This window comes from Lytechinus variegatus, chromosome 12, assembly GCF_018143015.1.
Source record: "Lytechinus variegatus isolate NC3 chromosome 12, Lvar_3.0, whole genome shotgun sequence".
Taxonomy (NCBI): Eukaryota; Metazoa; Echinodermata; class Echinoidea; order Temnopleuroida; family Toxopneustidae; genus Lytechinus; species Lytechinus variegatus.
This window is the reverse complement of record NC_054751.1, coordinates 25,890,906-25,918,892: the sequence shown is the minus strand read 5'-3', so window position 1 is coordinate 25,918,892 and position 27,987 is coordinate 25,890,906. Positions and strand designations below refer to the sequence as shown.

The following is a 27,987-nucleotide window of genomic DNA, read 5'->3' as shown; positions in this document are numbered from 1 at the left end:
CCCTTCTTTCCTGAGGGGAAATCGCCCAATGGGCTCGGGTTCACAAACCACTCCCCTTCTAGAGACACCCATGCACCCTATTCTTCACATTCCCCATTTTCCTTCACCTCCTCATTCACCTTCTCCTTTCTTCTACTCCTCTCTCTCTCTTATTTTCCTTGCACATACCAATGGGCATGGCTGCACTGATACCTCGGGCTATCTTCCATTTCTTTGTAAATTTTCCTTTTCAAAGATACTGTACCGTACGCCGCTGCTAACTAGCAACGACAACCACACGCTAAACTTTGTTGTTATGGACCAAGTTTTATTCTTTTTCATGTTAGTGTCCAACTTAACGAATGTCATACACCTAAATTTCATTCCTTCGTCATCATCTTAGCAGTGTCATGGATGGAAAAGAGAAGCAAGATGGTGTGTTGGAGAGTTATTCACCTGGTAAGAATCGCTTCGTAAGAAGACGACTGGGGGCTGCCGGCCATGCCGGCTGGGGTTCCTGAACTAACGCAGCGCTGCGGCGGCCCAGCGGCAGGGCCAGGCCAGCTGTAGGCGCAGGCATAGACAGCTGGCAGCCGTCTGTTTCGAGGAGTTAAAAAAAATTATTTCTTTAATTTCTCCTCGTACACAGACGGCTCGCTAACATGCCGCCGCCATTAGGGGAGTTACATTACAATGCAAAATACCTCCGACGGGTTTCATCAATTTTTTTCTTTATTTCATAAAAATATAGAAAGATCTACCAAAAATAAAGATTAATTTTTATTAAATATGATTATTCTGTTTGGGCCTGAAATGCACCAAAATGGGGAAAAATTAACTTAAAAGGGGAAAAAACAGTGACTTACTTCGGCTGTCGTGCAACTTCACTTCCCTTTTTTATCCGAACTTAATAAAACATATGGTCACTGTCATTGAGTCCCCTGACACAGATCGCGCTAGAACGCTTGCAATTAAAAATAGACAAAACTATTAAACAAACATTGATGCAAACTTTCATTTTGTAAAAAGACATTTTAGAACAAAAAAATATTGCAGAAAAGCTTAACATGTGGAATAGTGGGCAGGTTACTCTAACGTTACTTCATTTCTGCTGCAACATTGATTGTAAACTAAATTGGCATTGATATTGCCATGATCATGATGACGAATTAGCAGTCTGGATTACTTTGAAACTGAATAGATCACAAATGATCGTAGCAATTTGCCAGCTTGTAGAGTAGAGACTAGATACATGTAAGAGGGTCTTACATTATGGCCCGTATTCTGAAGTCGGGTTTAACTTAAACTCTTTCAACTAAAACACAATTATGTAAAGATAATTAGTTTGAACTTGCGTTTGCATGGCTTCTCAATATCAAACTTAAAATTTACACCCATTTAATTCCTGTGCTACCCTTGTTCAGAATCAGGATCTTGGGTTTATTGCAGCCTGTAGTCTCTACAGAATTTATTACGAGCCAAAAGCAAAACGGGGTTTAAAGCAAAGCAGAAGCCTATTCAAGCAAACTAAAGCTATAGCACACTCATTGTTGAGTTCTGTTTGTGTTTTACTTTCTGTAAGTCAAGAATTTGACTCGTATTGCTGTAAATTTCAGAACCATGTTCAGATTGATAACTTTGAATTGAAACTTTTTACCATCCATTCTTCTATTGTTATCCAGCCACCAGCTTTGAAGTGCGACTGAATGAGGTACAACAGAGAAGCACAAAGTGCCCGTCTTCAGAGAGGGCAATGTCTATCTTTGAGGTGTTCGACGAGGTCTTGCCCCAGCTGGGTATCTTCCAGAAGGTCCTGAAGATGGTTCGAGATGAGATGTTTGGTAAAGGAAATGCTTTTAAAAATTCTGTTGACATTCAAATTAGTTCCACACATTACTGCAATGTAAGATTTTGTACTCCGCTTTCTCCTTGTTGCTTTTTTTCTTTCTCTTTCCTTTATTTTCCTGATTACTCCAATCTTTTGTATATATTTTGTTTTATCTTTGATATTTTTTATGTAACTTTTATAGTGGAATTTGATGTAAATGATTTGTATGTTGATGATTTATCAATAAAAGCAAAAAAAAAAGAGATTTTTTTTCAATGACCCAATTGTTTTCATTGCAATGATATTCGGTTTTTGTAACCCAACGCTTGTAAACACTGCCTATGTAAACGCATATTAACAAACCGGTTCTCTGAAAAGCTGTCCTGTAACTTTATTGAAAACAAACATAGTTTAAGTTGTACAAATTTTCTCTGTGGACAGGAATAGGAGGAAATATATTATGAAAATAACGTTACTTTTTATTTAATTTCATTTCAGTTTTGTTTCTTTATGCTTAAACTTTATTCGCAACATTCCTCAAGGACCAGTAAGATTAATCTTAATCTGATTCCAACTATTTTGGAAAATAGTATGCCAAATATTTGCTTTTCTCTGTTCTGAACATAAAATTTACAAGTATTCATTTTTTAATTGATTAAAAAGGAAGTTCACACTACAAAAAGTGTATTGTAAAAAAGCAGAAAAAATAATAAACAATATTGCTGAAGGTTTGAGAAAATTCATCAATAATTAAAAAGTTATTAGAATTTAAATTATTTGATTTGTGACATCATATGCTAGCAGCATTCCTACATAGCGAATGGTAAAAATTCAATAAAATTTCATTTTCTCAGAAAATTGAAAATGGTTTTCTCTGTACCTTTTCTTTATCAATAGACAAATCATTTCACTTCCGATCATGAATAGAAAACCAAATTAAGTCATCAGGAACCATACAAAATTTGAAATTCATGCATTTTATATTACATAACACATGGGGCAGCTGCTCGTTTATGACGTCACAAATCCAAAACTTTGAACTGAACTTAACTTTTTTACTTTTTAACGGATTTTCCTCAAACCTTCACCAATATTTTTTACTATTTTTATGACGAAGTTTTCTTCAGGGTGAACTTCCCCTTTAATACATTTGCCATGTTTTACGTGATTGGCCCGTATATGGAATATACGGAAAATCCTATTCATGTAGATGTTTCCTTTATCATATGTACAGAGGCTGTATACAGTCACCAGTATACTGGTTCACAGTCTCAGCATACGGACTACAACCCTGCTACCAACATAGTGACGGCTAGAGGAGTAGAAAACAAGGTCTACATCGAGAGAATACCATATTTTTCTCTTGTGCAGAGAGTCTATGATTCCAGGTAATTAATTTTATTTTCTACAGTGAGGGGAGGGGGTGTGGGGTATGAGATTGATTTTAACCTTCACCCCCCCTTTGCTGTAATTAATGTTAACCATAAATCTTTGTTGGCGGGGGGGGAATCATCTGCCTGTCATCAGACTGGGTATCAGTTTTGATGTTGAAACTGATATTGAGGTAAATAGTGTGTCACATTTCACACAATATTTTGATATTTCAATTGTTACATAGACTTTGGTCGTCGGTTTTACCTCATTGGCTTTAGTACAGCCCCATCTCACGCAAATCGCACTCTAAACACGGAGTGTTGACTATTTTATTGGTGCAAAAAGTACATCCTTTAATATACTGCGAGCTCCTCTATGATCAAGGATTATAGACCATGTGGGATATGACCAAATGGAAAGTAGACCAAGTGGGTGTAGACCTATCAGGAATTTAGAGTACGGTACTGTATTATTTATCAGTGGATCCATGACATTTGCTACGGCGACAATTGCTCCAATGGAGAATCTGCACGTTAAACCAAACATGAAATCTAACCTCCAAACTAAATAAACCCTAATCCTTATCTTTACATTATCCTGAACCAAATCCTAACTCTAAACCTATGTCCTATGAGATATTAAGATCGGAGCAACGTCACAGGAGCAAATGTTGTTTCACCCGATCAGTTTGGTCTCCTTTTTGCTCACGTAGGCATGAAGAAGCCGAAGAACTGAAGGAGGAGATCAAGGTCCTTCAGAAGCGGCTCTCCGACAAGACCATGCAGTTCAACCAGGCAGTGACAACCATCGGTGTCCTGCGGGAAGAGATCTCGGAACTTCAAGCCACTGTCGAAGAGAAAGAAGAGATGATCATCAGTAGAGATGAGACAATTGCAAGGTGGGTCAATCTTGTCATGACCGTAATGTAAAATTCTTAGCTTTGCCTCAAGAATTATGAATTGAGAACCCTAATAAATGATTCTTCTGACGTGGTATCACAATTCTTGTTTGACCATGTTTGAATGAGAGTAGAGAGAATCTGTAGAATGGGTGATAAAAATTATTATAAATGGGCTATTCCACGGTTACTCACGTTACATTTGGAGACACCTTGACTCATACTTGGAGCTGTAACTCCATTATTATTGATAGGAACTAAACATCTCCTTATCACAACAAAGTACACAGTCTGACTATCCTTTGTATAAAAACAAAACTTGGGAAATTTTATTATGCTCCTGGCAAATCTTTGGAATGTGTCGGTTACTCACGTTACATGATTTGGACATGCATAAAATGAAAAGTCGACATAAGTGAAAAGTCTCCTCATACAAGGCTTTTATGAAAGTTGATTATATCCATTTCAAAGAAGTATATTAGGGAGACGAACTTTGTATATAATTAAAAAAATAAAGAACACATGGTTTTTACTAGGGGTGCAGATAATGTGGTTACTCACATTACGGTTACTCACGTTACATTTTGTCCATGTATGGTTAACAACACACATGTCATTAAAAAATAAAAATTCAATGATGTGTGTAAAATTCATTGCTAGGAACATCAAAAAGAGATTTTATACCAAAAATTGGAACAATTGGAGCTTTATTAGGGAGTAGGAGGGAAAGGTTTGATTTCGCTTACTAATTATGCATAAATTAGCATAATCGCTTAATACCAATTTGCATGAAATAAATTACTGTATAGTATTGTAGATTATGTCCAAGACAACCTGCACGCAAATTTTCGGCGTGATCGTGCGGCCAATGGCCGAGATCTCAAGGGGGGCCTGGGAGGCCCCTACCACCCCCCCCCCCCCGGGCCATATCAACTCCCAAAATACCCCGGTCTAGATAGGGTTACAGGTATAAAGGGCATTCAATGTGTTGTTCGAACACTTTTTAAAGTTTGGTAAATCAAAACCAAGTCTTACTAATGCACTCTTGCATTGTGAATACTTCTACTAATATTCAATTTTTGTGTGATTGTATATGACCACTCATATTTTGATGAACAAAGAGTCACATCAAAGAGGTGTACCCTCATTTTGCTTTTAATTAATCAAAAATAACTTCACAACTCACCATGAGACTTAAAACTTGACATCCCACAGAAAATGTTACCTAACTGAATAATTTTTACTGGTTACTCACATTACATGATGGTTACTCACGTTACAAAGTTACTCACGTTACAGTTTTTCTTCATCATTTTTATAAAAAATTGTACTTTTTAATGATTTTGATAGTCATCACTGTGTCAAAGATTGTTTGAAGGAAGAGAATTTAAAATCCCACCAATTAACTGTGAAGAATTTTTCTCTCAGAAAACAAAGTCAGTTTTTTCGGTTACTCACGTTACATCACCTGAGCAGAGTGCAATATTCAGTTTTGAATGAGTACTTCCAATTTACTTGAAAAGCTGTTGTGTATTTTAAGTAATTTGAATCTTCTAAACTTCAGAAATATATAAAGTGGTATGTTGTTGCAATAACAATATGGTAATAAGGCATATTTCATTTTTCACTATTTTTCTTGTATTTTGGTACAAAATGGAAGACACAACTTTTGACCCTTTTTTCCAAAGTATACATATGAAAATAAACTTTTTATTTCTTGTTCCTGAAACTATCATGTATGAAGGACTAAAAGTATTAAAAAATTCAAGAAAATATTGAATTTGAATTTTTAAGCTCATGTCCACCAACCTGTGGAATTGCCCAAATGATTATGTGGAAGTGTCGTGGTGTAGCAGTTCTGGCACTCTGCTTGTAATCAGAGGGTCGTGTGTTCGAAGCCTAGCGTCCTTTGGCTAGGCGTCAATCCGCAATTCGCCACTCTCCATCCAGGTGTTCAATGGGTACCTAATGGGATGCAAAAGCCTACATAGAATAGCATAATATGCCCAGAAATTGAGTCTTGTAAGTCTTGTTGGAATGCTCCCAAGGGAGTTGAGAAGATGCATACATTGTATGCGGGCATGCCAGGATCCGATGACCGGGATATTAATATATCTGTAAAGCGCTTAGAGACGTTCCGATGTAGTAAGCGCTATATAAAATTGTATAATTATTATAATCGCAAACTAACTCATTCTCATTTAGGCTTAAATAGTCTGATATAGACTGAAAAGCCTTTAAACATAATAAAAGAAAAAATTCTCACTGCGGATGGGTTATTCTTTCTTAACACCCTCGTACTTTACCCATGACCTCCTGGAACTACATAGTCCCAGCAGAAAGCATACATAAATACAGATTCCAGTATTTAAAAGGATTAATCTCTTGTGATTGGTGTCCTTACACAGCAAAGATGATGAAATCATAACTCTGAAGGAGGATGCTTTTAAGGAGAAGACACAACTTGAGCTGGAGAAGCACCAGTTAGAGGAAGAGGTGGCCAAACTGAAGAGTGAGGTGGAATACCTGAGTCATTACAAGAATGGCTATGATGCTTTAGAAGAAGGTGAGAGGGAAAGGGAGAGATGTGGTCACATGTTCTTTGTTTATAGACTTAGGTTGTGTTCAGTCACAGTTCTTAGGTTAAAATCACAAGTGAGAATGCAAATTCTTATTGTCGACATGCAACAAAGTGTTTTGGGACAGTGTTCAATTTCCTGAGATCATACATTAACTCCAAAGGGGGAAGCTTTTAAAGAGAAGACACAACTTGATTTGGAGAAGCATCTGTTAGAGGAGGAGGTAGATTAACTAAAGAGTGAGGTGGAATAACCGAGTAATTACAAGAATGGCTATGATGCTTTAGAAGAAGGTGAGAGGTAAAGGGAGAGATGTGGTTGCATCTTTCTTCTTTAGACTTAGGTTGCATTCAAGCAGATTCCTTACTTGAATCACAAATAAGAATGTCAAATCTTATTGTGGACATGAAACAAAGTTATTTTGGGAGGGCAGACAATCGTGTGAGATCATAACATTTGTGAAATTAGAATGATTGATGAAACTTAAGTATGGTTTAGATTGTTTATCCTTAAGAAAAGCTTTAGACAGGATATTAAGAGGAACAATCTTAGGGTAATTACCTAGTCATGTCAGAGTATTGCAGTGAACTGCATGAAAAGATATACACCTAATTGGTTTGTGATTTCTCTCATGTTTTTTTTTTAATTTTCATAGCTTTCATATTCAGACCAGGCGAAGACAAGTTCACCCATGCTCCAAAGAAGTCCAGAAAGTCTGCCATTGCAACAAGAAAGGTGAGAACTTTTTGAGGACTCCATACCTAAGATGAAAATCCAATTTGCTCCCCATTGGAGGTCCCATTGAATACCGATTGGCAAAAGGTATTTTATGGGTCAGATTGGTCCCAAAGTTGAAGTCCCGAAAATAATAATAATAATAATATGTCCATTTATATACGCAGTTACTATGTGCATATACTCAACTGCGCTTTGATACTTGGTATCATATTATTACCCCGGCTGTAGCTGAGCCGCCATATTAATAGGCACTAAAGCATTCAAGGAAAAATCCTTCCGGGTACCCATTCACCTCACCTGGGTCGAGTGCAGCACAATGTGGATAATTTTTTTTTAAATGTCCAATGCTGATGCCTGCACAGTGCACCAAATTGATGCCGTTGCCGTGGTTAAGAACACTATTTTATTATTCATGAGTCCACTGTTTTGCATAGTGGATTCATTCATTCAAAACAGTGGACTCATGAATAAAAATAGCATGCTGAACCATGGCAGCAGTCGTTAGTTTGGCGCACTTTGACAAAAGCACGCATCAGCATTGGACATTTCTCACTATACACATTAAATAAGCGTAATTTATACATGAAATCTACTTAAACCTTGGGTTCAACAAACAGTGTTCAAAACCACCTTTATGAATTTCGGCCAAAGTGCTTGGAAGTCTATAAGAAGAATTTTGTGATCTCCTTTGCAGAACCATCTCTTGACCGACTACGAGGCCGCCAAGAAGATAGAGAAGCAGTTACTGTTGGTGAGGAACCAAACTATCGAGGAGTTTGATGCGTTCTTTGAGAGTCACGTGATGGAACTGAAGGATCGGGTCTTTAAGGAGAAACCAGCGGAGGATGCCATCTTACCGGATCACATCTATGACCAGGAGGAGCTTATTATTGAGAAACTGGATATGGAAGTAGGTTCTAGCTTATTTTTTTTAATTGGTTATCTTTGAGAAACTTGTATGGTAGATTTAAGGAATTGGTTAGCTTAAAACATAGGTTGGTGGTGGGCACATTGTGGTACATTGGTTCTGACAGTTGTCTTTCAAACAGAGGGATGTGGGTTCCAATCTCAGCCGTGACATGTTTTCCTTCTGCAAGAAATGTATCCAGATTGTACTGCATGACCCAGCTAAAGTGAATGGGTATCGGGCTGGTTGGATCAATTCTTTGAATGCACTGAGCCCTGCTGATAAAGCATCAGCTCAAGCTAAACCCTGGGTAATTGTAATTGCACATATTATTCTCTAGAAAAAGTGCTATATCAATCCAACTACTTTTATTGTCTCGCCCACCAGAGGTGAAGGCGAGACTTAGGGATCCAAATGTCGTCCGTCCGTCACAAACCTTATGACACATAACTCCACAACCGTAAGTCACTTTTCAACCAAACTTGGATGGTAGATGGACTTGGGGGATCTGCGTGTTATGCTATAGTCGGAGGTCACATGGTAAGGTCAAAGGTCATTTTCAGGTCAACGTTAAAGTTTACATGCAAGTCAACGTTAAAGTTTACATGCAAGACTCTCTTATGACTCCTAACTCCGCAACCGTAAGTCACTTTTCAATCAAACTTGCTTAGTAGATGGACCTGGGGGACCTGCATGTTATGCTGCAGTCAGAGGTCACATGGTGAGGTCAAAGGTCATTTCAGGTCAACGTTAAAGTTTACATGCAAGACTCTCTTATGACTCCTAACTCTGCAACCGTAAGTCACTTTTCAACCAAACTTGGATGGTAGATGGACTTGGGGGGCCTGCGTGTTATGCTACAGTCGGAGGTCACATGGTAAGGTCAAAGGTCATTTTCAAGTCAACGTTAAAGTTTACATGCAAGACTCTCTTATGACTCCTAACTCTGCAACCGTAAGTCGCTTTTCAACCAAACTTGGATGGTAGATGGACTTGGGGGACCTGCATGTTATGCTGCAGTCAAAGGTCACATGGTAAGGTCAAAGGTCATTTTCAAGTCAACGTTGAAGTTTACATGCAAGACTCTCTTATGACTCCTAACTCTGCAACCGTAAGTCGCTTTTCAACCAAACTTGGATGGTAGATGGACTTGGGGGACCTGCATGTTATGCTGCAGTCAAAGGTCACATGGTAAGGTCAAAGGTCATTTTCAAGTCAACGTTAAAGTTTACATGCAAGACTCTTATGACACACAACTCCACAACCGTAAGTCACTTTTCAACCAGACTTGGATGGTAGATGGACTTGGGGGACCTGCGTGTTATGCTACAGTCGGAGGTCACATGGTAAGGTCAAAGGTCATTTTCAAGTCAACGTTAAAGTTTACATGCAAGACTCTTATGACTCCTAACTCTGCAACTGTAAGTCGCTTTTCAACCAAACTTGGATGGTAGATGGACTTGGGGGGCCTGCATGTTATGCTGCAGTCAAAGGTCACATGGTAAGGTCAAAGGTCATTTTCAAGTCAATGTTAAAGTTTACATGCAAGACTCTCTTATGACACACAACTCCACAACCGTAAGTCACTTTTCAACCAGACTTGGATGGTAGATGGACTTGGGGGACCTGCGTGTTATGCTGCAGTCGGAGGTCACATGGTAAGGTCAAAGGTCATTTTCAGGTCAACGTTAAAGTTTACATGCAAGACTCTCTTATGACTCCTAACTCTGCAACCGTAAGTCACTTATCAACCAAACTTGGATGGTAGATGGACTTGGGGGACCTGCGTGTTATGCTGTGGTCGGAGGTCACATGGTAAGGTCAAAGGTCATTTTCAGGTCAACCTTACCTAACTCCGCAACTGTAAGGTGCTTTTCAACCAAACTTGGATGGTAGATGGACTTAGGGGACCTGCATGTTATGCTGTAGTCGGAGGTCACACAATAAGGTCAAAGGTCATTTTCAGGTCAACCTTACCTAACTCCGCAACCGTAAGGTGCTTTTCAACCAAACTTGGATGGTAGATTGACTTGGGGGACCTGCATGTTATGCTGCAGTCGGAGGTCACAAGATAAGGTCAAAGGTCATTTTCAGGTCAACATTAAAATTTACGTGCAAGGCTCAGTGTTATTCCATCCCAGTCATATTACAGTGGAGTTTCGATACAATTCTGTTGCATGCCCTTGCGAATCACTATATTTCTGGTTATTTTCATACGTGGGCGAGACACAAAATCGCTTTTGCCTTGTTTATTGATTTTTTTACAATTATATTTAACAGTAGATTAAATTATGTGGTGCCATGAAGCAATTCAATCTTCATTCATCCATGTTTTTAAACATCAGCCTGCATAGAAATGTTTAAATCTCTCTGCAAATGATGACCAGTTTGTTAATCATTATGTAAGTAGAATGAACTCATTGATGATTACATACTATTAAATTTATAAATTGAACAATGTCCCAAGTCAAATCAATTTTCTAGACCATGTTTTGCAAAACATGTGTTGTATGTGTATCGCTTTTAAGTTAAATATCTCCTACGTCTAACAGAGTTTTATGGTTCCAAGAGATTTTACTAGGGCAATGTTACCTGTATCTCTTTCATTCATGATACCAGCTCGGTAGCATGCAGGAGCGATTCCAGCAGACCATCGAAGCCCTCAACAATGAACTTGAGATGATCCGACTCCACAAGGACTACGTAGAGACCCAGCTGGATGAACTTGACAAACAGATACGAGCCAAACCTCCCAGTCGAGTCATGTTCCGGTCGACGGGCACCAACCTCAATAGCGCAGGGGCGAGAAGCAATCACTCTGCAGGACAGTATGGCAAGCAGTCAAGGTTGAGTGGAAAAGGTAAGTTGGACCTGATAGTATCTAGCAAAGAATAGCTCATGGATTTAACCTAGTGAAGTGGATGGGTATGCAATGCTAAGGAACTCCTTAACTGCTTATGATATTAAATGATATTAAAGGGGGGGGGGTGAACATAGCAATATAATGTGTTTTCTCTCATTGATTGTGTGTTATAAAAGGCTAGTCTTATAAATATACTTTTAAGATTTAACTATTAGTAACACAGAGGAGAAATTAGCCTATAATTTCATTTGTGTATAGAAAACTAAAATGATTTTGAGAGGAAAGGTTCCTGTTTTGCTACTTGGTAAAATAATTTTTCGGAAAAGAAGAAGAAGAAAAAGAAGGTGGAGAAGGAGAAGAAGAAGCACTTTGAAAGATTTTTAATTACATGTAAGTGTTTTTTGTATGATTATGATATTATAATTTTTCTTTCCTTTCCCTCTTTCTTCTCCGATCTCCAGAATCCACCATGTCGGTTGTAGGTGGCGGAGACAGCTTTGAGAATATGGACCTGATGGGTGCCGAGATGGATCCGTTCATCCCCCAGGAGGCCATCCTCAGCAAGTACTCCATTATGGTCTATACCTCCACCAACCAGAAGAAGACATTCCATGAACTCAAGGATGCCAAGTTCTGTGCGAGCTGCGGAGAAAAGGTAATCACTGGGGGGATGTGATGACAAGATTTTCTAGCTCAAACTTTTGGGGAAAATGTTTATCATGTTTAAACCACCAGATAATTTATCAGAATCCCTTCTTACAAAGATTCACAATTGATCCAATCAACTATATGGACATCCAGGATTAATTCCTTGAATGCATGAGCGCTGAAAGGCAGCTCGAGCTAAAGCCGGGGTAATAATAATAACAATGTGCCTCGGAATAGAATATTTCTAGATAGATGGCGCTATATACATGCCTATTATTATTTCAATGTCATAATTGTTTCTACAGAAAATTTGCTCAATGCACTTTGTGAATAAAGATAAGCACACTGAAATTTCAAGAAAACATTGAATACATGAATTGACATCATATCTAGAAAATAATTTTAACAAACATGCATTTTTGTCTCACCTGCGAAGCAGAGTGAGACTATAGGCGCTGCTTTTCCGACGGCGGCGGCGTCAACATCAAATCTTAACCTGAGGTTAAGTTTTTGAAATGACGTCATAACTTAGAAAGTATATGGACCTAGTTAATAAAACTTGGCCATAAGGTTAATCAAGTATTACTGAACATCCTATTAGAGTTTCATGTCACATGACCAAGGTCAAAGGTCATTTAGGGTCAATGAACTTAGACCATGTTGGAGGGATCAACATCGAAATCTTAACCTGAGGTTAAGTTTTGTAAATGTCATCATAACTTAGAAAATATATGGACCTAGTTCATGAAACTTGGACATAAGGTTAATCAAGTATCACTGAACATCCTGCACGAGTTTCACGTCACATGACCAAGGTCAAAGGTCATTTAGGGTCAATGAACTTTGGCCGAATTGGGGATATCTGTTGAATTCCCATCATAACTTTGAAAGTTTATGGATCTGATTCATGAAACTTAGACATAATAGTAATCAAGCATCACTGAACATTTTGTGCAAGTTTCAGGTCTCATGATTAAGGTCAAATGTCATTTAGGGTCAATGAACTTTGGCCGAATCGGGGGTATCTGTTGAATTACCATCATAACTTTGAAAGTTTATTGGTCTAGTTCATTAAACTTGGACATTAGAGTAATCAAGTATCTCTGAACATCCTGTGCGCGTTTCAAGTCACATGACCAAGGTCAAAGGTCAATGAACTTTGGCCGAATTGGGTGTATCTGTTGAATTACCATCATAACTTTGAAAGTTTATGGATCTGATTCATGAAACTTGGACATAAGAGTAATCAAGTATCACTGAACATCCTGTGCGAGTTTCAGGTCACATGATCAAGGTCAAAGGTCATGTAAGGTCAATGAACTTTGGCCATGTTGGGGTTTTTTGTTGAATAACCACATATCTCTGTAAGTTTATTGGTCTAGTTCATAAAAAGTGGACATAAGAGTAACCATGTATTACTGAACATCTTGTGCGAGTTATAGTAGTATTCAATGTCAGCACTGCTGCTATGTTGAATCGCGTGATGCAGGTGAGACGGCCAGAGGCATTCCACTTGTTAGATGTTGACATTGCTGGCTTTCCAAAGTTGTGGTTGATTGGATCAATTGCAGCTCTTTGTAAGACGGGGCTCAGGTGATGTCCTGTCCAAATCTTGAGTCCCTCTATCTCTCTGTAACGATGCTACATACACTTCTCCATCAGCTTCCCCCCGCCCCCTCTCAACCTATTGGAAACACTTGGTAGTGCTGCTCAGGGGAGTGTTTCATCAACATTTTCATCCGACAAGTTGTCAGATCTGACATCTTTCTCTGATGTTGATTGGCCGAGAGGTACTGTTACTATGGTAACTGTCTGATAAAATGGGACTTGTCGGATAAAACGTCCGACTAGTCCTTTCATGAAACGCCCCCCAGACAGCTAAAAAATGTTGCTTTTTGGAACAAGAAGACTGTTACCGTGGGTTGAATCTTGATATGGTAACAAAAAATGGGAGCAGCCGTTGGTAATCCATTTTCTTGACAGAACATCTTCTTAACTTCAGCTTATCCTTGTCCGAGTCTGGCAATGCTTGACCCACAAGCCTCTCAGGATAATGATGGGGCGACTAAATGCATGGATTATCAAATCTCTGTTTTGTGTTGCTTCATTTTCAGACTGTGATCTGCCCCCATAAAGTTAGCAATGAGAAGATAATTATACTGCCTCATAACTGCTCCCACATCAAGCTATCGAGACCAAAGGTTAGGATACAAGCTGAACGCAAGGACAAAGAGTGAGTATGCAAAGAGAGACTGAAGCTAGATATGATGATGGTGGTGGTGATGATTATGTTGAGGAAGAGGAGGATTTTGATGATGATGATGATATCGATGATGATAATGATGATGATGGTGATGATGATGGTAATGGTGATGGAGTGAAGAAAAAAGAGGGTTTTAGAGGCATGGAGCAATAAATGAAAAGGCATGGTCTCCATATCCCTTTAGGTGTGTGATGGATACATGAAGAGTAACGACAGTACCTGATAAGCGCAAGCCTAGACGGAGACTACGTTCTATTAGAAAAGTTACATAACCTGGAGCTAAACCATGGACAGCCTTGAATCCTATAAATAAAGTCTTTCTACCTGTCCAACCTGATAGTTTATTGTCCTTATTATAATAAAGACATCAATATAATGCTAAAGATTATGATGATATCAATATTAATGAACATTCATCTAGCGCATGTAATACATGAATGCTTCATTGTCCTTTCGCCCATAACGCAAAGCTAAGCACTGATCGTAGAACATATTTCTACGATTGATTTCATTGACTTCAATGTACAATCTATCATGAAAATCAAGCGTACGATTAATCGCTAACCTTTGTGTTATGGGACCCAGATCAATATCCATCTGACATATTGCTCAGATATGTAGTTAATAATTAATCAATATTACTAATGTTGTCTTCAGATACCGCAAGCCCCACCCACCAAAGGGCAAGAAAGGCGCACCCCCATCAGGCACCACCGACGCCAGCGGGGTGCGGAAGAGCAAACGTATGGCCAGCCAGGAGGTGGGTACCCAGGAGGGGGAGGAGCCCCAAGAGATGGAGAGGCCAGAGGTCACGATAAGACTTCCTGCCGATGACCAGACGAATGGAGGAGCAACAGGAGAAGAAGATGGAGGAGAGAAGGAGAAGGAGGAGGATGGAGAGAAGGAAGAGGAGGAGGAGGAAGAAGAGGAGGAAGGAGAAGAGAAAGAGAAAGCCGCTGCACAAGAACAGCAGGTATATTATACTAGAAAATGAAAATCCATATTTTGTTGTTTGAAATAGAATTAAAGATTTTCAATCCCTCAAAAAATTAATTTTGCCCAATTGATCATGAGCCCGGCAGCCACAAAGCAGCTCCAGGAAAATTTTCAATTAAAAACAAAATTGGAAATACAGCTCACTTTTTAGCAATGTTTCATCAATACCTAATTGGCTTTTTTGTCTCACCTGCGAAGCAAAGTGAGACTATAGGCGCCGCTTTTCCGACGGCGGCGGCGACGGCGGCGGCGGCGGCGGCGTCAACATCAAATCTTAACCTGAGGTTAAGTTTTTGAAATGACATCATAACTTAGAAAGTATATGGACCTAGTTCATGAAACTTGGCCATAAGGTTAATCAAGTATTACTGAACATCCTATTAGAGTTTCATGTCACATGACCAAGGTCAAAGGTCATTTAGGGTCAATGAACTTAGACCATGTTGGAGGAATCAACATCGAAATCTTAACCTGTGGTTAAGTTTTTGAAATGTCATCATAACTTAGAAAATATATGGACCTAGTTCATGAAACTTGGACATAAGGTTAATCAAGTATCACTGAACATCCTGCATGAGTTTCACGTCACATGACCAAGGTCAAAGGTCATTTAGGGTCAATGAACTTTGGCCGAATTGGAGATATCTGTTGAATTCCCATCATAACTTTGAAAATTTATGGATCTGATTCATGAAACTTGGACATAATAGTAATCAAGCATCACTGAAAATTATGTGCAAGTTTCAGGTCTCATGATTAAGGTCAAAGGTCATTAGGGTCAATGAACTTTGGCCGAATCGGGGGTATCTGTTGAATTACCATCATAACTTTGGAAGTTTATTGGGCTAGTTCATTAAACTTGGACATTAGAGTAATCAAGTATCACTGAACATCCTGTGCACATTTCAGGTCACATGACCAAGGTCAAAGGTCAATGAACTTTGGCCGAATTGGGTGTATCTGTTGAATTACCATCATAACTTTGAAAGTTTATGGATCTGATTCATGAAACTTGTACATAAGAGTAATCAAGTATCACTGAATATCCTGTTTGAGTTTCAGGTCACATGATCATGGTCAAAGGTCATGTAAGGTCAATGAACTTTGGCCATGTTGGGGTTTTTTGGTGAATAACCATCATATCTCTGTAAGTTTATTGGTCTAGTTCATAAAAAGTGGACATAAGAGTAACCATGTATCACTGAACATCTTGTGCGAGTTAGAGTAGTATTCAAAGTCAGCACTGCTGCTATATTGAACCGCGTGATGCAGGTGAGACGGCCAGAGGCATTCCACTTGTTTTAGTTAATGACACAAACCCGGTGAAAAGAGAGCCCTTATATTGTTTATATTGTGCAGATTCTGTTTGCAGTGGAGATTTTATGAACCGTCATCAGGTTTAAATTATAACTGAAATTAATTCACATTGAATTAGTCTATGATTTTTTTTAAAATCTTCACTGTTAAGAAAGGAAAGGAGTATAGAATTGAATGCTGAAACTCAAAATATGCTTGAGATAATAAATGAATAAATAATATGCATTACCTAATTTTTTTTTTTATTTATTTATCTTTATTTCACTTTTAAAGTAAGAATTCATTTGTTGAAGTATCATACATTGGGTCTTGTTTGAATGAATGAATAATAATTAATATGCATTGCCTTTTGAGCTGGCATTACCTTAAGAAATCAAGTTTTAGACTTTGAAAATATTTTTCTTCATTATTATGATATTCTTGATAAACCTTTTTTCATTATCTATCCTTTATCTTTGTTTTTCCTTAAAAGTAAGAATTCATTTATTGAAGTATCTTACATTTAGGTCTTATTTGTAATGTGATGTATTACTTGATTGCTTAAGTTTTCAATCAATCCATTTTAATCAATTTAAATCAGCTAAATCCAGGGCAATCAACCAGCATAAAGTATAATTTGTATTATATGATTGTATATGATTATATGAAAAAGAATGTGATTAACATGGAAACATAATTTTCTGGTCTGTCTTAATAGGAGAAACCATTCACCGTGCTTTGGGATGACTACAAAGAAAGAACCGGTCAGACGAGACATGTTCCTCGACCACTGGAATTGGTGAGTTCCAACTATCATGTTTTTCCATTTTTAATGTAGATCAGATAGGAATCAATAAGCTTTATTAATTCAGTGGTCAGTTATTGGGCAAGATGTCTATGTTGTCACGATACGGAACCAACATCATGACAGAAAATTTGTGGTATGATCTTCATTTGTTGTATATCACTATTCTTTGCCAGTATGCAGTCTGCCTGCTGGATTCTCTCAGGGTTGATATACTGCAAACCTCAATTATTTGTCACTTATTCATATAAAGCACATAGGGACGTATTTGGCAATGATATGCACTATATATTAAAGCATGTTGGTATTATTATCACTTTCATGTCTTCTATTTCATCTACAAATTCTGGAATTGTTGATTGCAAACCAGGAAAAGATACAGTATATGTCTAACTATGTCAGATGCAAAGTTTTCAACTTCCTATGAAGTTTAGTAATTCATCCTTTCATGTACTTTGTTTTATCTTCCTGCTTTCATGTTATAGCGGCGAGTGATGTCGATGATCTCCCAGTTCTATTCTTACGTTCTCCTTCAAGATGAAACAGCAGGCACCCCAGCAGTTTCTATTCTTGTAAGTTAAATGATTTGGGATATTGACGAAATATATTCGGCTGCCAGAGGAGGTGGTTAGAACATTGTTCCCCGGAGTGATGCCGGAATGCAACCTGAAGGAAAATGATTGCAATTGCGTCACTGAGTGGACTATAGTTTCACCAATCCTCTGAAGGCGGTAGCATATATGTTTGATTTATATCCGTCATCAGTATTAAATACAACAGATAGGAAATGTGATTGAATGATTAATATTAAGGAATCCCTGTCTTCGGTTGAGATGAAAGTATTCTCAATTATTTATGAAATTTCATAAAGGTTTATCACTGTGTGTATTTGTACCATTTGCGGCTCAGGGTACAATTCTTGGCTTGCAATGCCAGATGTCTGGATTCATTGCATTTTGCCTGATTTTGTGACATTGGTTGGAATTATCTGTGGTCACGTGAAGGGGGTATAAGATGATGATTATTATTTTCATTGAGAAAGAAATGAAGTGTACAAATTAATGTATGACTAAGGATCTTGTGCTAAGTGAGATTTCCCATTTATCCTCTGTCTTAACATCATGAGAATTTATTACCTATAAACCTATTGAGATAACCAAATTATTAAATTTTCCATTTAGGTACTTATTAAGAATGAGAATATGAATTAGCAACTTATGAAGAGCTTGATGAAACCCAAATTGTTTGTCATAAGATCCTTGAGAATAGTAACTTATAAAGAGATTGAGCAGTAAAATAATTATGAAGAACTTTAACACGTCTATCCGAAAATTTGTCGCTTGGGATTTTTTGTGAAAGTGGAGACAAATTGATGAATGATAACCTAGTCTTAAAATGAATTGTTTTCCCCAGATGTAGAAGAAGAATAAAAAGGTGAAAAAGAAAAAAAGAGGGAGGGAGAAAAAGGAAGAGGGAAATTTTTTGAATATCTGTAGGAACACATTGTTGATTGCACTCCTTTGATAAACTGTTGAGTATCTGTATGAATACATTGTATGAACACATTGTTGATTGATCTCTTTGATTAACTTGAGTATCTGTATGAATACATTGTATGAACACATTGTTGATTGCATTCCTTTGATTAACTTTTGAGTATCTGTATGAATACATTGTATGAACACATTGTTGATTGATTCTTTTGATTAACTTGAGTATCTGTATGAATACATTGTATGAACACATTGTTGATTGCATTCCTTTAATTAACTTTTGACTATCTGTATGAATACATTGTATGAAGACATTGTTGATTGATTCCTTTGATTAACTGTTGAATATCTATATGAACACATTGTTGATTGCATTCCTTTGTTTGACCCTTACCAGGAAGCCCTATACACACATCTTGAGGAGCGCTACCTGATCAGAGAAGTGGCCCATCTGTGCATGCATGATTTCATCCAGGGTGTCATTGAGTACGCCCCTCAACACAAGGCAAGTCTTTGAAAGACTTTGAAATGGAGGATATTGTCTATGAGAATCATCCTTGATTCTTTTTCCATTTCCTGTAGCAGATAAGTTGAAAATACTTGCTTTTCAGCCCAGCAAAAACTTGTTTTTTCAATTCCTTAAAATATTTCAATATACATGGTTCGGGGGTAATTTTTGATTTGTATTTTTTATTACGTTTAAGTATTTTTTGTGTTGTTTTTGTTATGAGTTGGCTTCATACAAGATTTTCTTCCTTTTTAACCATTATCTTATTCACTTTCTTCAATTTATTTGATGTACCTTGATATAGATTGTATGTTTTATGTATTTTTATCTGTTAATGAAAACTAATGAAAATTCAAAAAACAAAGGGCTCAGACTTTAATAGTAAAACTTTTTTTCTCTTAAAAATCCCTTCCCTTTCGTTATCTAATATCTCCTAATATAATTCATCCATATCTTTAATAATATTGTGGTGGATAAATTGAATGCGCTAGAACATTCAGACTCCTGTAATTCAAATCAAACAAATTTTCATCTTTTCACAATCAATTTTATTCATTACCTTGTGAGCTCTCGCCTACTCATTTCTGCAGTCTTCTTCAGACTATCGCTGACTCGCTCTAGATGGGGTAGTATCGGCAGCGTGGCAGTCAGTGACATTCAAAGACTGTCAGGGTTAATTTTTTGTTACCGCTCCATTCATTATTTTCTCTTCGCTTCTTATACTATAGTTCATCCAGATCTTTGCTCATGTGATGGTTGGTAACCTGGATGCGACTGTCTTCAGATATCTTCTCATCTTGACCGATCTAGTAGACAGAGTCAACTGGCATCACATTGAGGACTTCAAGTACTTCATCATGGCTGTCTATCCCTTCCTTAATGTGAGTTTAAGCCTGGTGCACACTTGCCCGAACTGTTTTCAATCAATTCGAAAAAACGTAATAGCATTTGATATGAATATCCCAACCTGTAAAATGCTAATCATTGAAGTCCCAAATAGTGGAATTGGAATTCCAGTTATTTGCGAGCCTCCCGGTAGGAATAAATTCACTATAAATGGACAGACATTTTTAGCTCATCCGGCCCAAAGGGCCAAATGAGCTTATGCCGTGGCGTGGCGTCCGGCGTCTGTCATCCGTCCACAATTTCAAAATGCTACTTCTTCACCATTTCAAGTCCTAGTTCAATTCTGTTTGCTTTATATGATAGCACTAGGTGGGGGATTCAAAACTTCTACACAGAATTTTGATATTCATTAAATATGCTTCTTCTTCTTTATTTGTTGACCGATTTTGAATTTTTTTTTGCTTCCATCTGGTAGAGCTTCGTGAGGTTCACCAATCTTCTACACAGAATTTGAAATTTTGACCAGAACAAATTTTGTGCTAATTTATGCAAAATTAATTTATGCAAATTTTTGAAAATTCACATAAAATGCTTCTTTTTCTTTATTTGTTGACCGATTTTGATTTTTTTTCTATCTGGTAGAGCTTTATGAGGTTCACCAAACTTCTACACAGAATTTTGAAATTTTGCCTAGAACATTTTTTATGCTAATTTATGCAAAATTAATTCATTCATATTTTTAGAAATTCACATAAAATGCTTTTTCTTCTTTAATTGTTGACCGATTTTAATTTTTTTTCTTCCATCTGGTAGAATTTCATGAGGTTCACCCTACTTCTACACAGAATTTTGAAATTTTCAGTAGAAAATTATGTATGCTAATATATGCGAAATGTGTTCATAAATCACAAAAAATGTTTTTCTTCATTTGTTGATCAATTTCAATATTGTTTGCATGATAGTTCAAGGTGGTGATACAAAATTTCAACACAAAATTTTGATATTCATTAAATATGCTAATTTATTCATATATTTTCAAAACTCACAAAAATTACTTATTTATTTGTTGATTGATTTTGATTATTTTTGTTCCATCTGAGAGCTACATGAGGCTCACCAAGGTTCTACACAGAGTTAAGAAATTTTTACTAGAAAATTATTTATGCTTAATTTATATGAAATTTATTCATAGATCACATAGATCACTGGGCTTAATTTAAAATTGTGTTAAAATTTGTTGCGAGATGCCAGATGAGCTCCACATCATTGATGTGCTAGTTCAGTAGTTTTTCTGATTTCCTTTTGCTGTATGGCAAATATCATTCATGATTTTTTTTTATGGTACTGTAACTTTGTTCAATCTTTGAACAAGTGCATAGTGACATGCTAGCTATGTGTTATGCACTATAAAAGTAATGAACATTATTATTATTGATTTATTTTGTGTTGTTACCATTGCCAGAGTTTTTCATCAAAGATGCGCATACTACATAGCATGATGTTGCTCAGACATACACAATTTTTAGTGATACCATTGATGTAATAATCTTTTTTTTTCTTTGCAGGAGGATGAATTAGATCAACTTCACCTTGGCTATACTTCCTTCAGTGAGAACAAGGTCACGAAGACGCTCATCTTTGAATACTTCATGTATATCATACTGAAATATAGAGAGCCTCGCTTCCAAGATGTGAGTTTATTGTTTTATATTTCTTTTTTTTCAATTCGATTCAAAGTGGTTTATTAAAAATACTTTCTTTGCAGCAAAAGCCAAATTGCAAGAGTTTACATTTCAAACAAATTGTCAATAATGAGGTAAAAATAACTTAGTACTACAAACAAATTTAAATATAGACATATATGTAACAAAGTACATGTATATCATAAATAAATTTAACTCATGCATACAGATTAGATAAAGATTGAATATTTTCTTTAGTAAAATAAAGATGGGAAAAGAAGAAGAGAAAAGAAAATGGACTACTGCTTTCTTCATATTTGTACTGAAATATGTGTAGTCATCACTATTTAAGATGGGACATGTGAAGAGTAAAGAGAAAAATAGATGAGTTGTGATTCAGTGGATAATTCTCCAGACTTTGAACTATGAGGTCCGGGATTGGAATCCCACCACAGCACTTGCGTCTTTTCGCAAGGCATTTATTTACATTTTCCACTCTCCATCCAGGTGTAATAAATGGGTAACTGGGTGGTTGGAAGAACTCCTTAATTATGCTCTAGCCAACTTTACCACTACTACAGTTGGGGGGATAGTAGGCAGTGCTTAAAAATGTTGTATTACTGGATGTATAAATGTAAAGATGTAAATTTATCATGATAATCATGTTGCCTTACTGGATGTCCACTCATTGAAATAAATTATATCTGTAGTGTACATTGGATTGAATAAAAAAATGCCATGGGATTCATGTGTTATAAGAATTATACCTTTTTTGTCAAAGTAGGGTGTATTATTGATATCTTTCCTTTATTCTTTAATTGTTATTTTGCTTTATTCTTGAAATACCTTCTTTGCATTTGAAAATCAAGACAATTATGTGCCGTTATTTAATTCTGAAAGCTTCAGATAATTATCAAAGTGTCAAATCCAAACAAAGCGTAGAGTGATAGAGTATCAAATATCCAATACGTCTTTATAACGGATGAAAACTGTAGAAGACAGTACTATTATTTATCTTTTAAAGTCTCTGGCACTGTATTTGTGCAAGGTCCTAGTGCTTTGAAAAATGTTTATCTGACATCCATAAGCATGTCCATGATTTCTTGTACTTGTTTAGGTCGAGATGAAGATGGCCCAGAGACCTGGCCGTGAGTTTGGTGTGATGAGCGAGAGAGAGTTCAACGAAGCCGCCGACGCATTAGCTCCTCTCGCCAACGAAGGAATGAGACACAGGCTTTTCACCGAATCACTGGAACATTTTAGTAAAGATGGCCGTGTGGCTATTAGTCGTCTGACACGTATCCTTTCTTAAATGATAGCAATGAACTTTATCCACCTTGCAGAGTGCTGAGGGGATCATTTCATTAGCATTTGTCGTCTGACAAAATATCAGACATGACAAATTTCCTTGATTTTGTTTCACTTATCTCTCAAAATTATACTTCTTGGCCGGTATTCAATTGATACTATTTGACAAAGCATTATACTTCGCTTAGCAAAATGCTGACACTTTTATTCAGATCTCTTAGAGTATTTTACTTTATCAAGCCAAATTTAGCAAAATACTTATGCATAATACTAATATCCATTGTGACGTCATATGAAGTCTAAGCCAAATGATGCGCCATCTTATTAATCCACCTGTACGCCGTATGTATGACTGCACATAGGTGGCTATTTTACAATTTTACAAAAAGTATTTTATTTAGGCAGAAGTATTTAATAGAATAGCGGCCCTGAACTATAGAGCCCCAACAAATGTTTCCATTGTCTATTTCCCTTCCAAAATTGGCAATGTGTTTGTTTCCTTCAGTAAACGAGGCCATCATATCGTGCATTATTTGTCCCCATATAGGATGCTGTGCAATCTCGAACATGCCAGTTGCTTCAAGATAACAATTGGCTGCATTGATAGCACGTTCAACTGTTGTGGCATTAAAAAAAATTACGGTTCCTTCTGTTTGTGAAAAATGTCAGAGACTCTGACAAACCTGTAATTGATAAAGAAGAAATATAACATGAAAAGAAGAAATGTGAAATGAAAAGAAGAAATGTAAAATGAAAAGAAGTAATGCAACATGCAAATCTCACTATCATGATAAGAATATCATTGATGTAAGCTTTAGATTTGACTATCAATATTGTGAGAAAGCTGAAATTAAATAAAAAAATTGAAAAACTCTCCCTAAAAGTTTTGTTTTTCAGTATTCAGCATTAGTTTTGTGCATATAAAGGCTTTCATGTAGGCAAGACATTGCTACCTGGCTACCTGACCACCAAGGGTTTGTAGTCAGAAAGTAAACATAATGTTATATTTTCATAGTGAAGTAGAGTTTTTATCCTTGACCGTTCCTGTTTACTCAGACATTGTTAGCTACTTACTCCTGTACGGAATGGCTCCCCTCCTGAGGGAGAAGATCACAGAGACCATGCAAGAATTTAGGCTGAATTCAGCGGAGACTCAGTCCAGAGCAGGCATGCAGTCCAGGGGAACTAATCTATCTAGAACAGGTAATTAATTATGTGAGGACATAGGCGGCGGAAGTGGAGGGACGGGGGGACCTTCCCCCCTAAATTTGAGGTGGGGGGACGATCCCCCCTAAATTTCTTGTTGATAAACTCTTTTTTGGGGGGGCTTGTTAATTTTGTTTCCTGCGTCCCCCTCTAAAATTTTTGGCTTCCGCCGCCAATGTGTGAGGATAGTCTATTGTTGCGTATGTTTAAGGTGAGGTCAAGTCGGTCTGCGGGCACAGACCTTATGCGACACTTTAATTCAAAAGTGGGTCTTGAGTGATGCATAACTCAAGATCTAAAGTGCCGTGTCAGCTCTAGGTTGAGGCAGCTTGATAAAATTTTCATTCCTCTCTTCTAGATCTAGTCTTCAGAATCAGAATTCTGTAGGAAGATTCAACAAACCAGGGAATTTCAACAATTCTATGTGTCTGTAGTTCAGATTCTGTCCTGACTTTAATGTATGAGTGCTACACAATGCCCTGATTACTTATCAGGGCATTACTAATGCCCTGATCATTAAGGTGTAGGCCTACTGCAGCGATACCGATGTTTTATCAGTGAAATTGGGTTTGTAGCGCAGTGATTTTAATTTCATTCTTTTACAATGAAAAAAATATCTCATATATCAAACTGTTTAATTTAATGTAGATATTTATTAATCTCATCCTCCAAATATTTAAGATTAAATGTGATTTTTAGTATGATAGTGAAAAAGATATACAAATGTCTATTTTCTCCTTCTGATCACGTATGGTTATGAACGAAAACAACACTCCAAGATGTAAATGCATTGTGTTAATTGTACTGCTTGCTGATCATGATCATGCATGTTTATGACATACAGGGCATAGGAATGAGAGACCAATTGCTATGGCAACTGCGAGTGGAAATCAGCAGAAAGATGAAGAGCCCAAGATCATCACTGCCTCCCAGCTGAAGAACCTGGCCAAAAATGTTGAAAGGTATGAAATAAAAGCTATTAGTTGTCCCCCAAGCACAATTATCTCTTTTGGGACAATGCATTATTCAATAATGATAATAAAATTATGCATTTATGTTGCGTCATCAATCTCTGAGTAATCTATTCCGAGGTGCTTTGTTATTATCATCAATGCCCGGTTTCAGCTAGAGCTGCCTTCCACCGCTTGGTGCATTCAAGGAATTAATCCTGCTGGGTACCCATTTACCTCACCTGGGTCGAGTGCACCACAATGTGGGTAAATTTCTTGCTGAAGGAAAACCTAAAGATATATTAAGCCTTAGTTTGTCAGGTTTTGCTCTTCAAATTAGCAACACTAGAGTATGACTGCCTCAGAGTGGCATGTAAATGCATAAAAATGCAGATACGAGACCGGATTGAGTCCCGCAATATGGGCATGCCAGCAGTGTAACTGGGGGCTGTGTCAAACATTCTGTAGTCCAACATTGTCTCAGACAGATTGCTCTTCTGACAACAAAGAATGATATCAAATTGACTCAAGTCCCAATATATACCTATATTCATGGGCCCCTATTTTGAAGTCGGGTTTAACTTAAACCATGGTCTAACTCTGTGCTAAAACTATGGAAAGCAAAAAGTGTCAAAATTATTATTAAATTGTATGTTTCTGATGTTTACTGTGCTCCTTCCTGATTCGTCGATGGTGCAGACAATAATCTATTTATACTTCCTACACAATAATGCGTGATTTGAGAGCCACATGAGGTAAAATGTATCTCTGCTGTTTGTGATTTATGTAACAACTGGCTATCCATACTTAAGCCACAACTTTAAAGTTGAGTTTAAGTTAAACCCGACTTCAGAATACGGGCCATGACCTCTAATTCTTTGTGCTCTCTGTGACAGTGCTTTACTCTTTGTTTCTGTTTAGACGAACTCAGAACCGCGGCACGCGTCAAATCCAAGCTAACCCTCGGATGGACATTGATGATATGGTCAGTGGTGGTGACGCCATAGACGAATTGGCAGAGTTTAGTAACAGCGGACTAATGGTGATTGGACCGGACTAGAGGAAGGTATTTAAAATGGCATATCAGTTGGTTGTTTGATGCTTGCTGTCATCAAATACAGAATCCTCTGTCGATTCCGATTGTAACCCAAATTCTGAATTCTACCGAGCCCAGTCCGAAAGCATGTTGCAAGGAAATATTTTACAATCACCTACAATATAACTGTTTTCTTACACTCCTTTTTGCAAGAACCAAATCAGTAATCAATTACAGGTTCGTAATTAATTGCTATAAATATGATTGATTTGGGCAACCACTGATAGTTTTGCAGTTGATATTAGTTTTTTTCAATAAGTGGAGGGCCAAACCCCAATATGAAGTTTATTGTTTTTATTCTTTCCACCATCCTCACAAACTAAGTAGAGCATGCTTATTTTCAAGCTCACAAAGATTACAAAACATCAGACCTGCATTGGGTGAAGAGGTTTTCCAGACAATAAGTGTTAGTGAACTTTTGATGAAAATTCATCATAAGAGAGTTTATGACTTTTTTAAGATTTTCATATGTGATGCCTTGTGTGAGCAATTATATAATGTATAAACTTATTTTTCTTATAGAAGGGGGTATGAAGTAAAATCACTTTAACTTTCTTGAGAAAATGGAATTTCAGGGAATTTCTATTTCTCTGCATTCATGTATGGAGGAACTGCTCATCTTTGACATCACAAAATAAAACTTTGAAAATTCTTTATTCTATTTATTCTGTGATTGATTTTCATCAAACCTTCACCAATATGTGTCTCTAACGTTTCTGCTTTTATTGAAACCAATTTATCATCTGTGAGAACTTCCCCTTTTATAAGGGACTGTTGCATATTCTTTTTGGATCTGAGAAGCAGATTCCTGACAGAGAGTGAGGAATACTACACGATAGGTCGAGATCCAACAGTTCTTCTCAGAACTTGAACAAAGAAAAAGAACACTTAAAAGTCCTTTTAATAAGGACTACTTACTTGGTAGATCCCAGTCCAGTCTGAACCACCATGCAAACATTCAAAGCTTTTTATTTTCATTTTATCTGTCCTAGTCAATTAGCTCAAATTTTAAAGGAAAATGAAACTTTTGGAACAAGCAGGCTTGTGTCAAAACAGAAAAATCAAAGAATAAGAACAAAGAAAGTTTGAGAAAAATCAGACAAATAATGAGAAAGTTATGAGCATTTTAATATTGCAATCACTAATGCTATGGAGATCCTCCCATTGGTAGTGAGACAAGGATGTGTGATGTCACATGTGAACAATTTTCCCTTTGATGGACTATAAAATACTCCCCAAACGTCTCTTTTTTATTTTTCTTATGGTGATACAAACTCTTTATCCATGTATTCTTTAAAAATCTGTATTACATGCCCTCCTATAGAAAGAACACCTGATCTACTGATAGATGTGATAAAAGAGGCAGTTTAAGTGAAATATACACTAAAATTATTGGGAGAGTTGTTCACAAGTGACATCACTCATCTTTGTTGCATTTCCAGTGTGAGGATCTCCATAGCATTAGTGATCGCTATATTCAAATGCTCATAGCTTTCTCATTATTTGTCTGATTTTTCTCAAACTTTTGTTGATCTGTTTCTTTGATTTTTCTGTTTTCACACAAGCTATCTTGTTCCAAAGTTTTCATTCTCCTTTAATGAAAGACCTCTCAGTGTATTGATCACTGATCATTCTAGAAGATCATCTATTGTTGGTAATTTAGAATGGGTATTGTGTAACTTCTCCCTCTCCCACAAACATCCACACACACACTCATAATCCTC

At 37.0% G+C, this 27,987-nt stretch overlaps 1 protein-coding gene across 1 annotated transcript; it reads left to right on the top strand.

The window, feature by feature from the left end:
- The first annotated feature begins 241 nt into the window (after positions 1 to 241).
- On the top strand, positions 242 to 27,298 carry LOC121425197 (neurofilament medium polypeptide-like). Its single transcript, XM_041621202.1, has 20 exons — positions 242 to 438; positions 1,662 to 1,820; positions 3,042 to 3,195; positions 3,894 to 4,079; positions 6,488 to 6,645; positions 7,314 to 7,393; positions 8,091 to 8,306; positions 10,923 to 11,163; positions 11,628 to 11,821; positions 13,929 to 14,047; positions 14,735 to 15,050; positions 17,088 to 17,168; positions 17,660 to 17,746; positions 19,065 to 19,172; positions 19,904 to 20,056; positions 21,587 to 21,712; positions 22,821 to 23,001; positions 24,068 to 24,214; positions 25,062 to 25,179; positions 26,089 to 27,298. Exons 1-20 carry the CDS (start codon positions 390 to 392, stop codon positions 26,225 to 26,227), a joined length of 3,012 nt encoding a protein of 1,003 aa, XP_041477136.1. The 5' UTR covers positions 242 to 389; the 3' UTR covers positions 26,228 to 27,298.
- The last annotated feature ends 689 nt before the right edge of the window (positions 27,299 to 27,987 follow it).

Coding starts and splice junctions, on each gene's coding strand:
- LOC121425197 (XM_041621202.1), top strand. CDS start 390: ATGGATGGAAAAGAGAAGCAAGATGGTGTGTTGGAGAGTTATTCACCT. Junction 11,164..11,627: donor GTCAAGGTTGAGTGGAAAAG/GTAAGTTGGACC, acceptor TCCGATCTCCAG/AATCCACCATGTCGGTTGTA. Junction 15,051..17,087: donor CCGCTGCACAAGAACAGCAG/GTATATTATACT, acceptor CTGTCTTAATAG/GAGAAACCATTCACCGTGCT.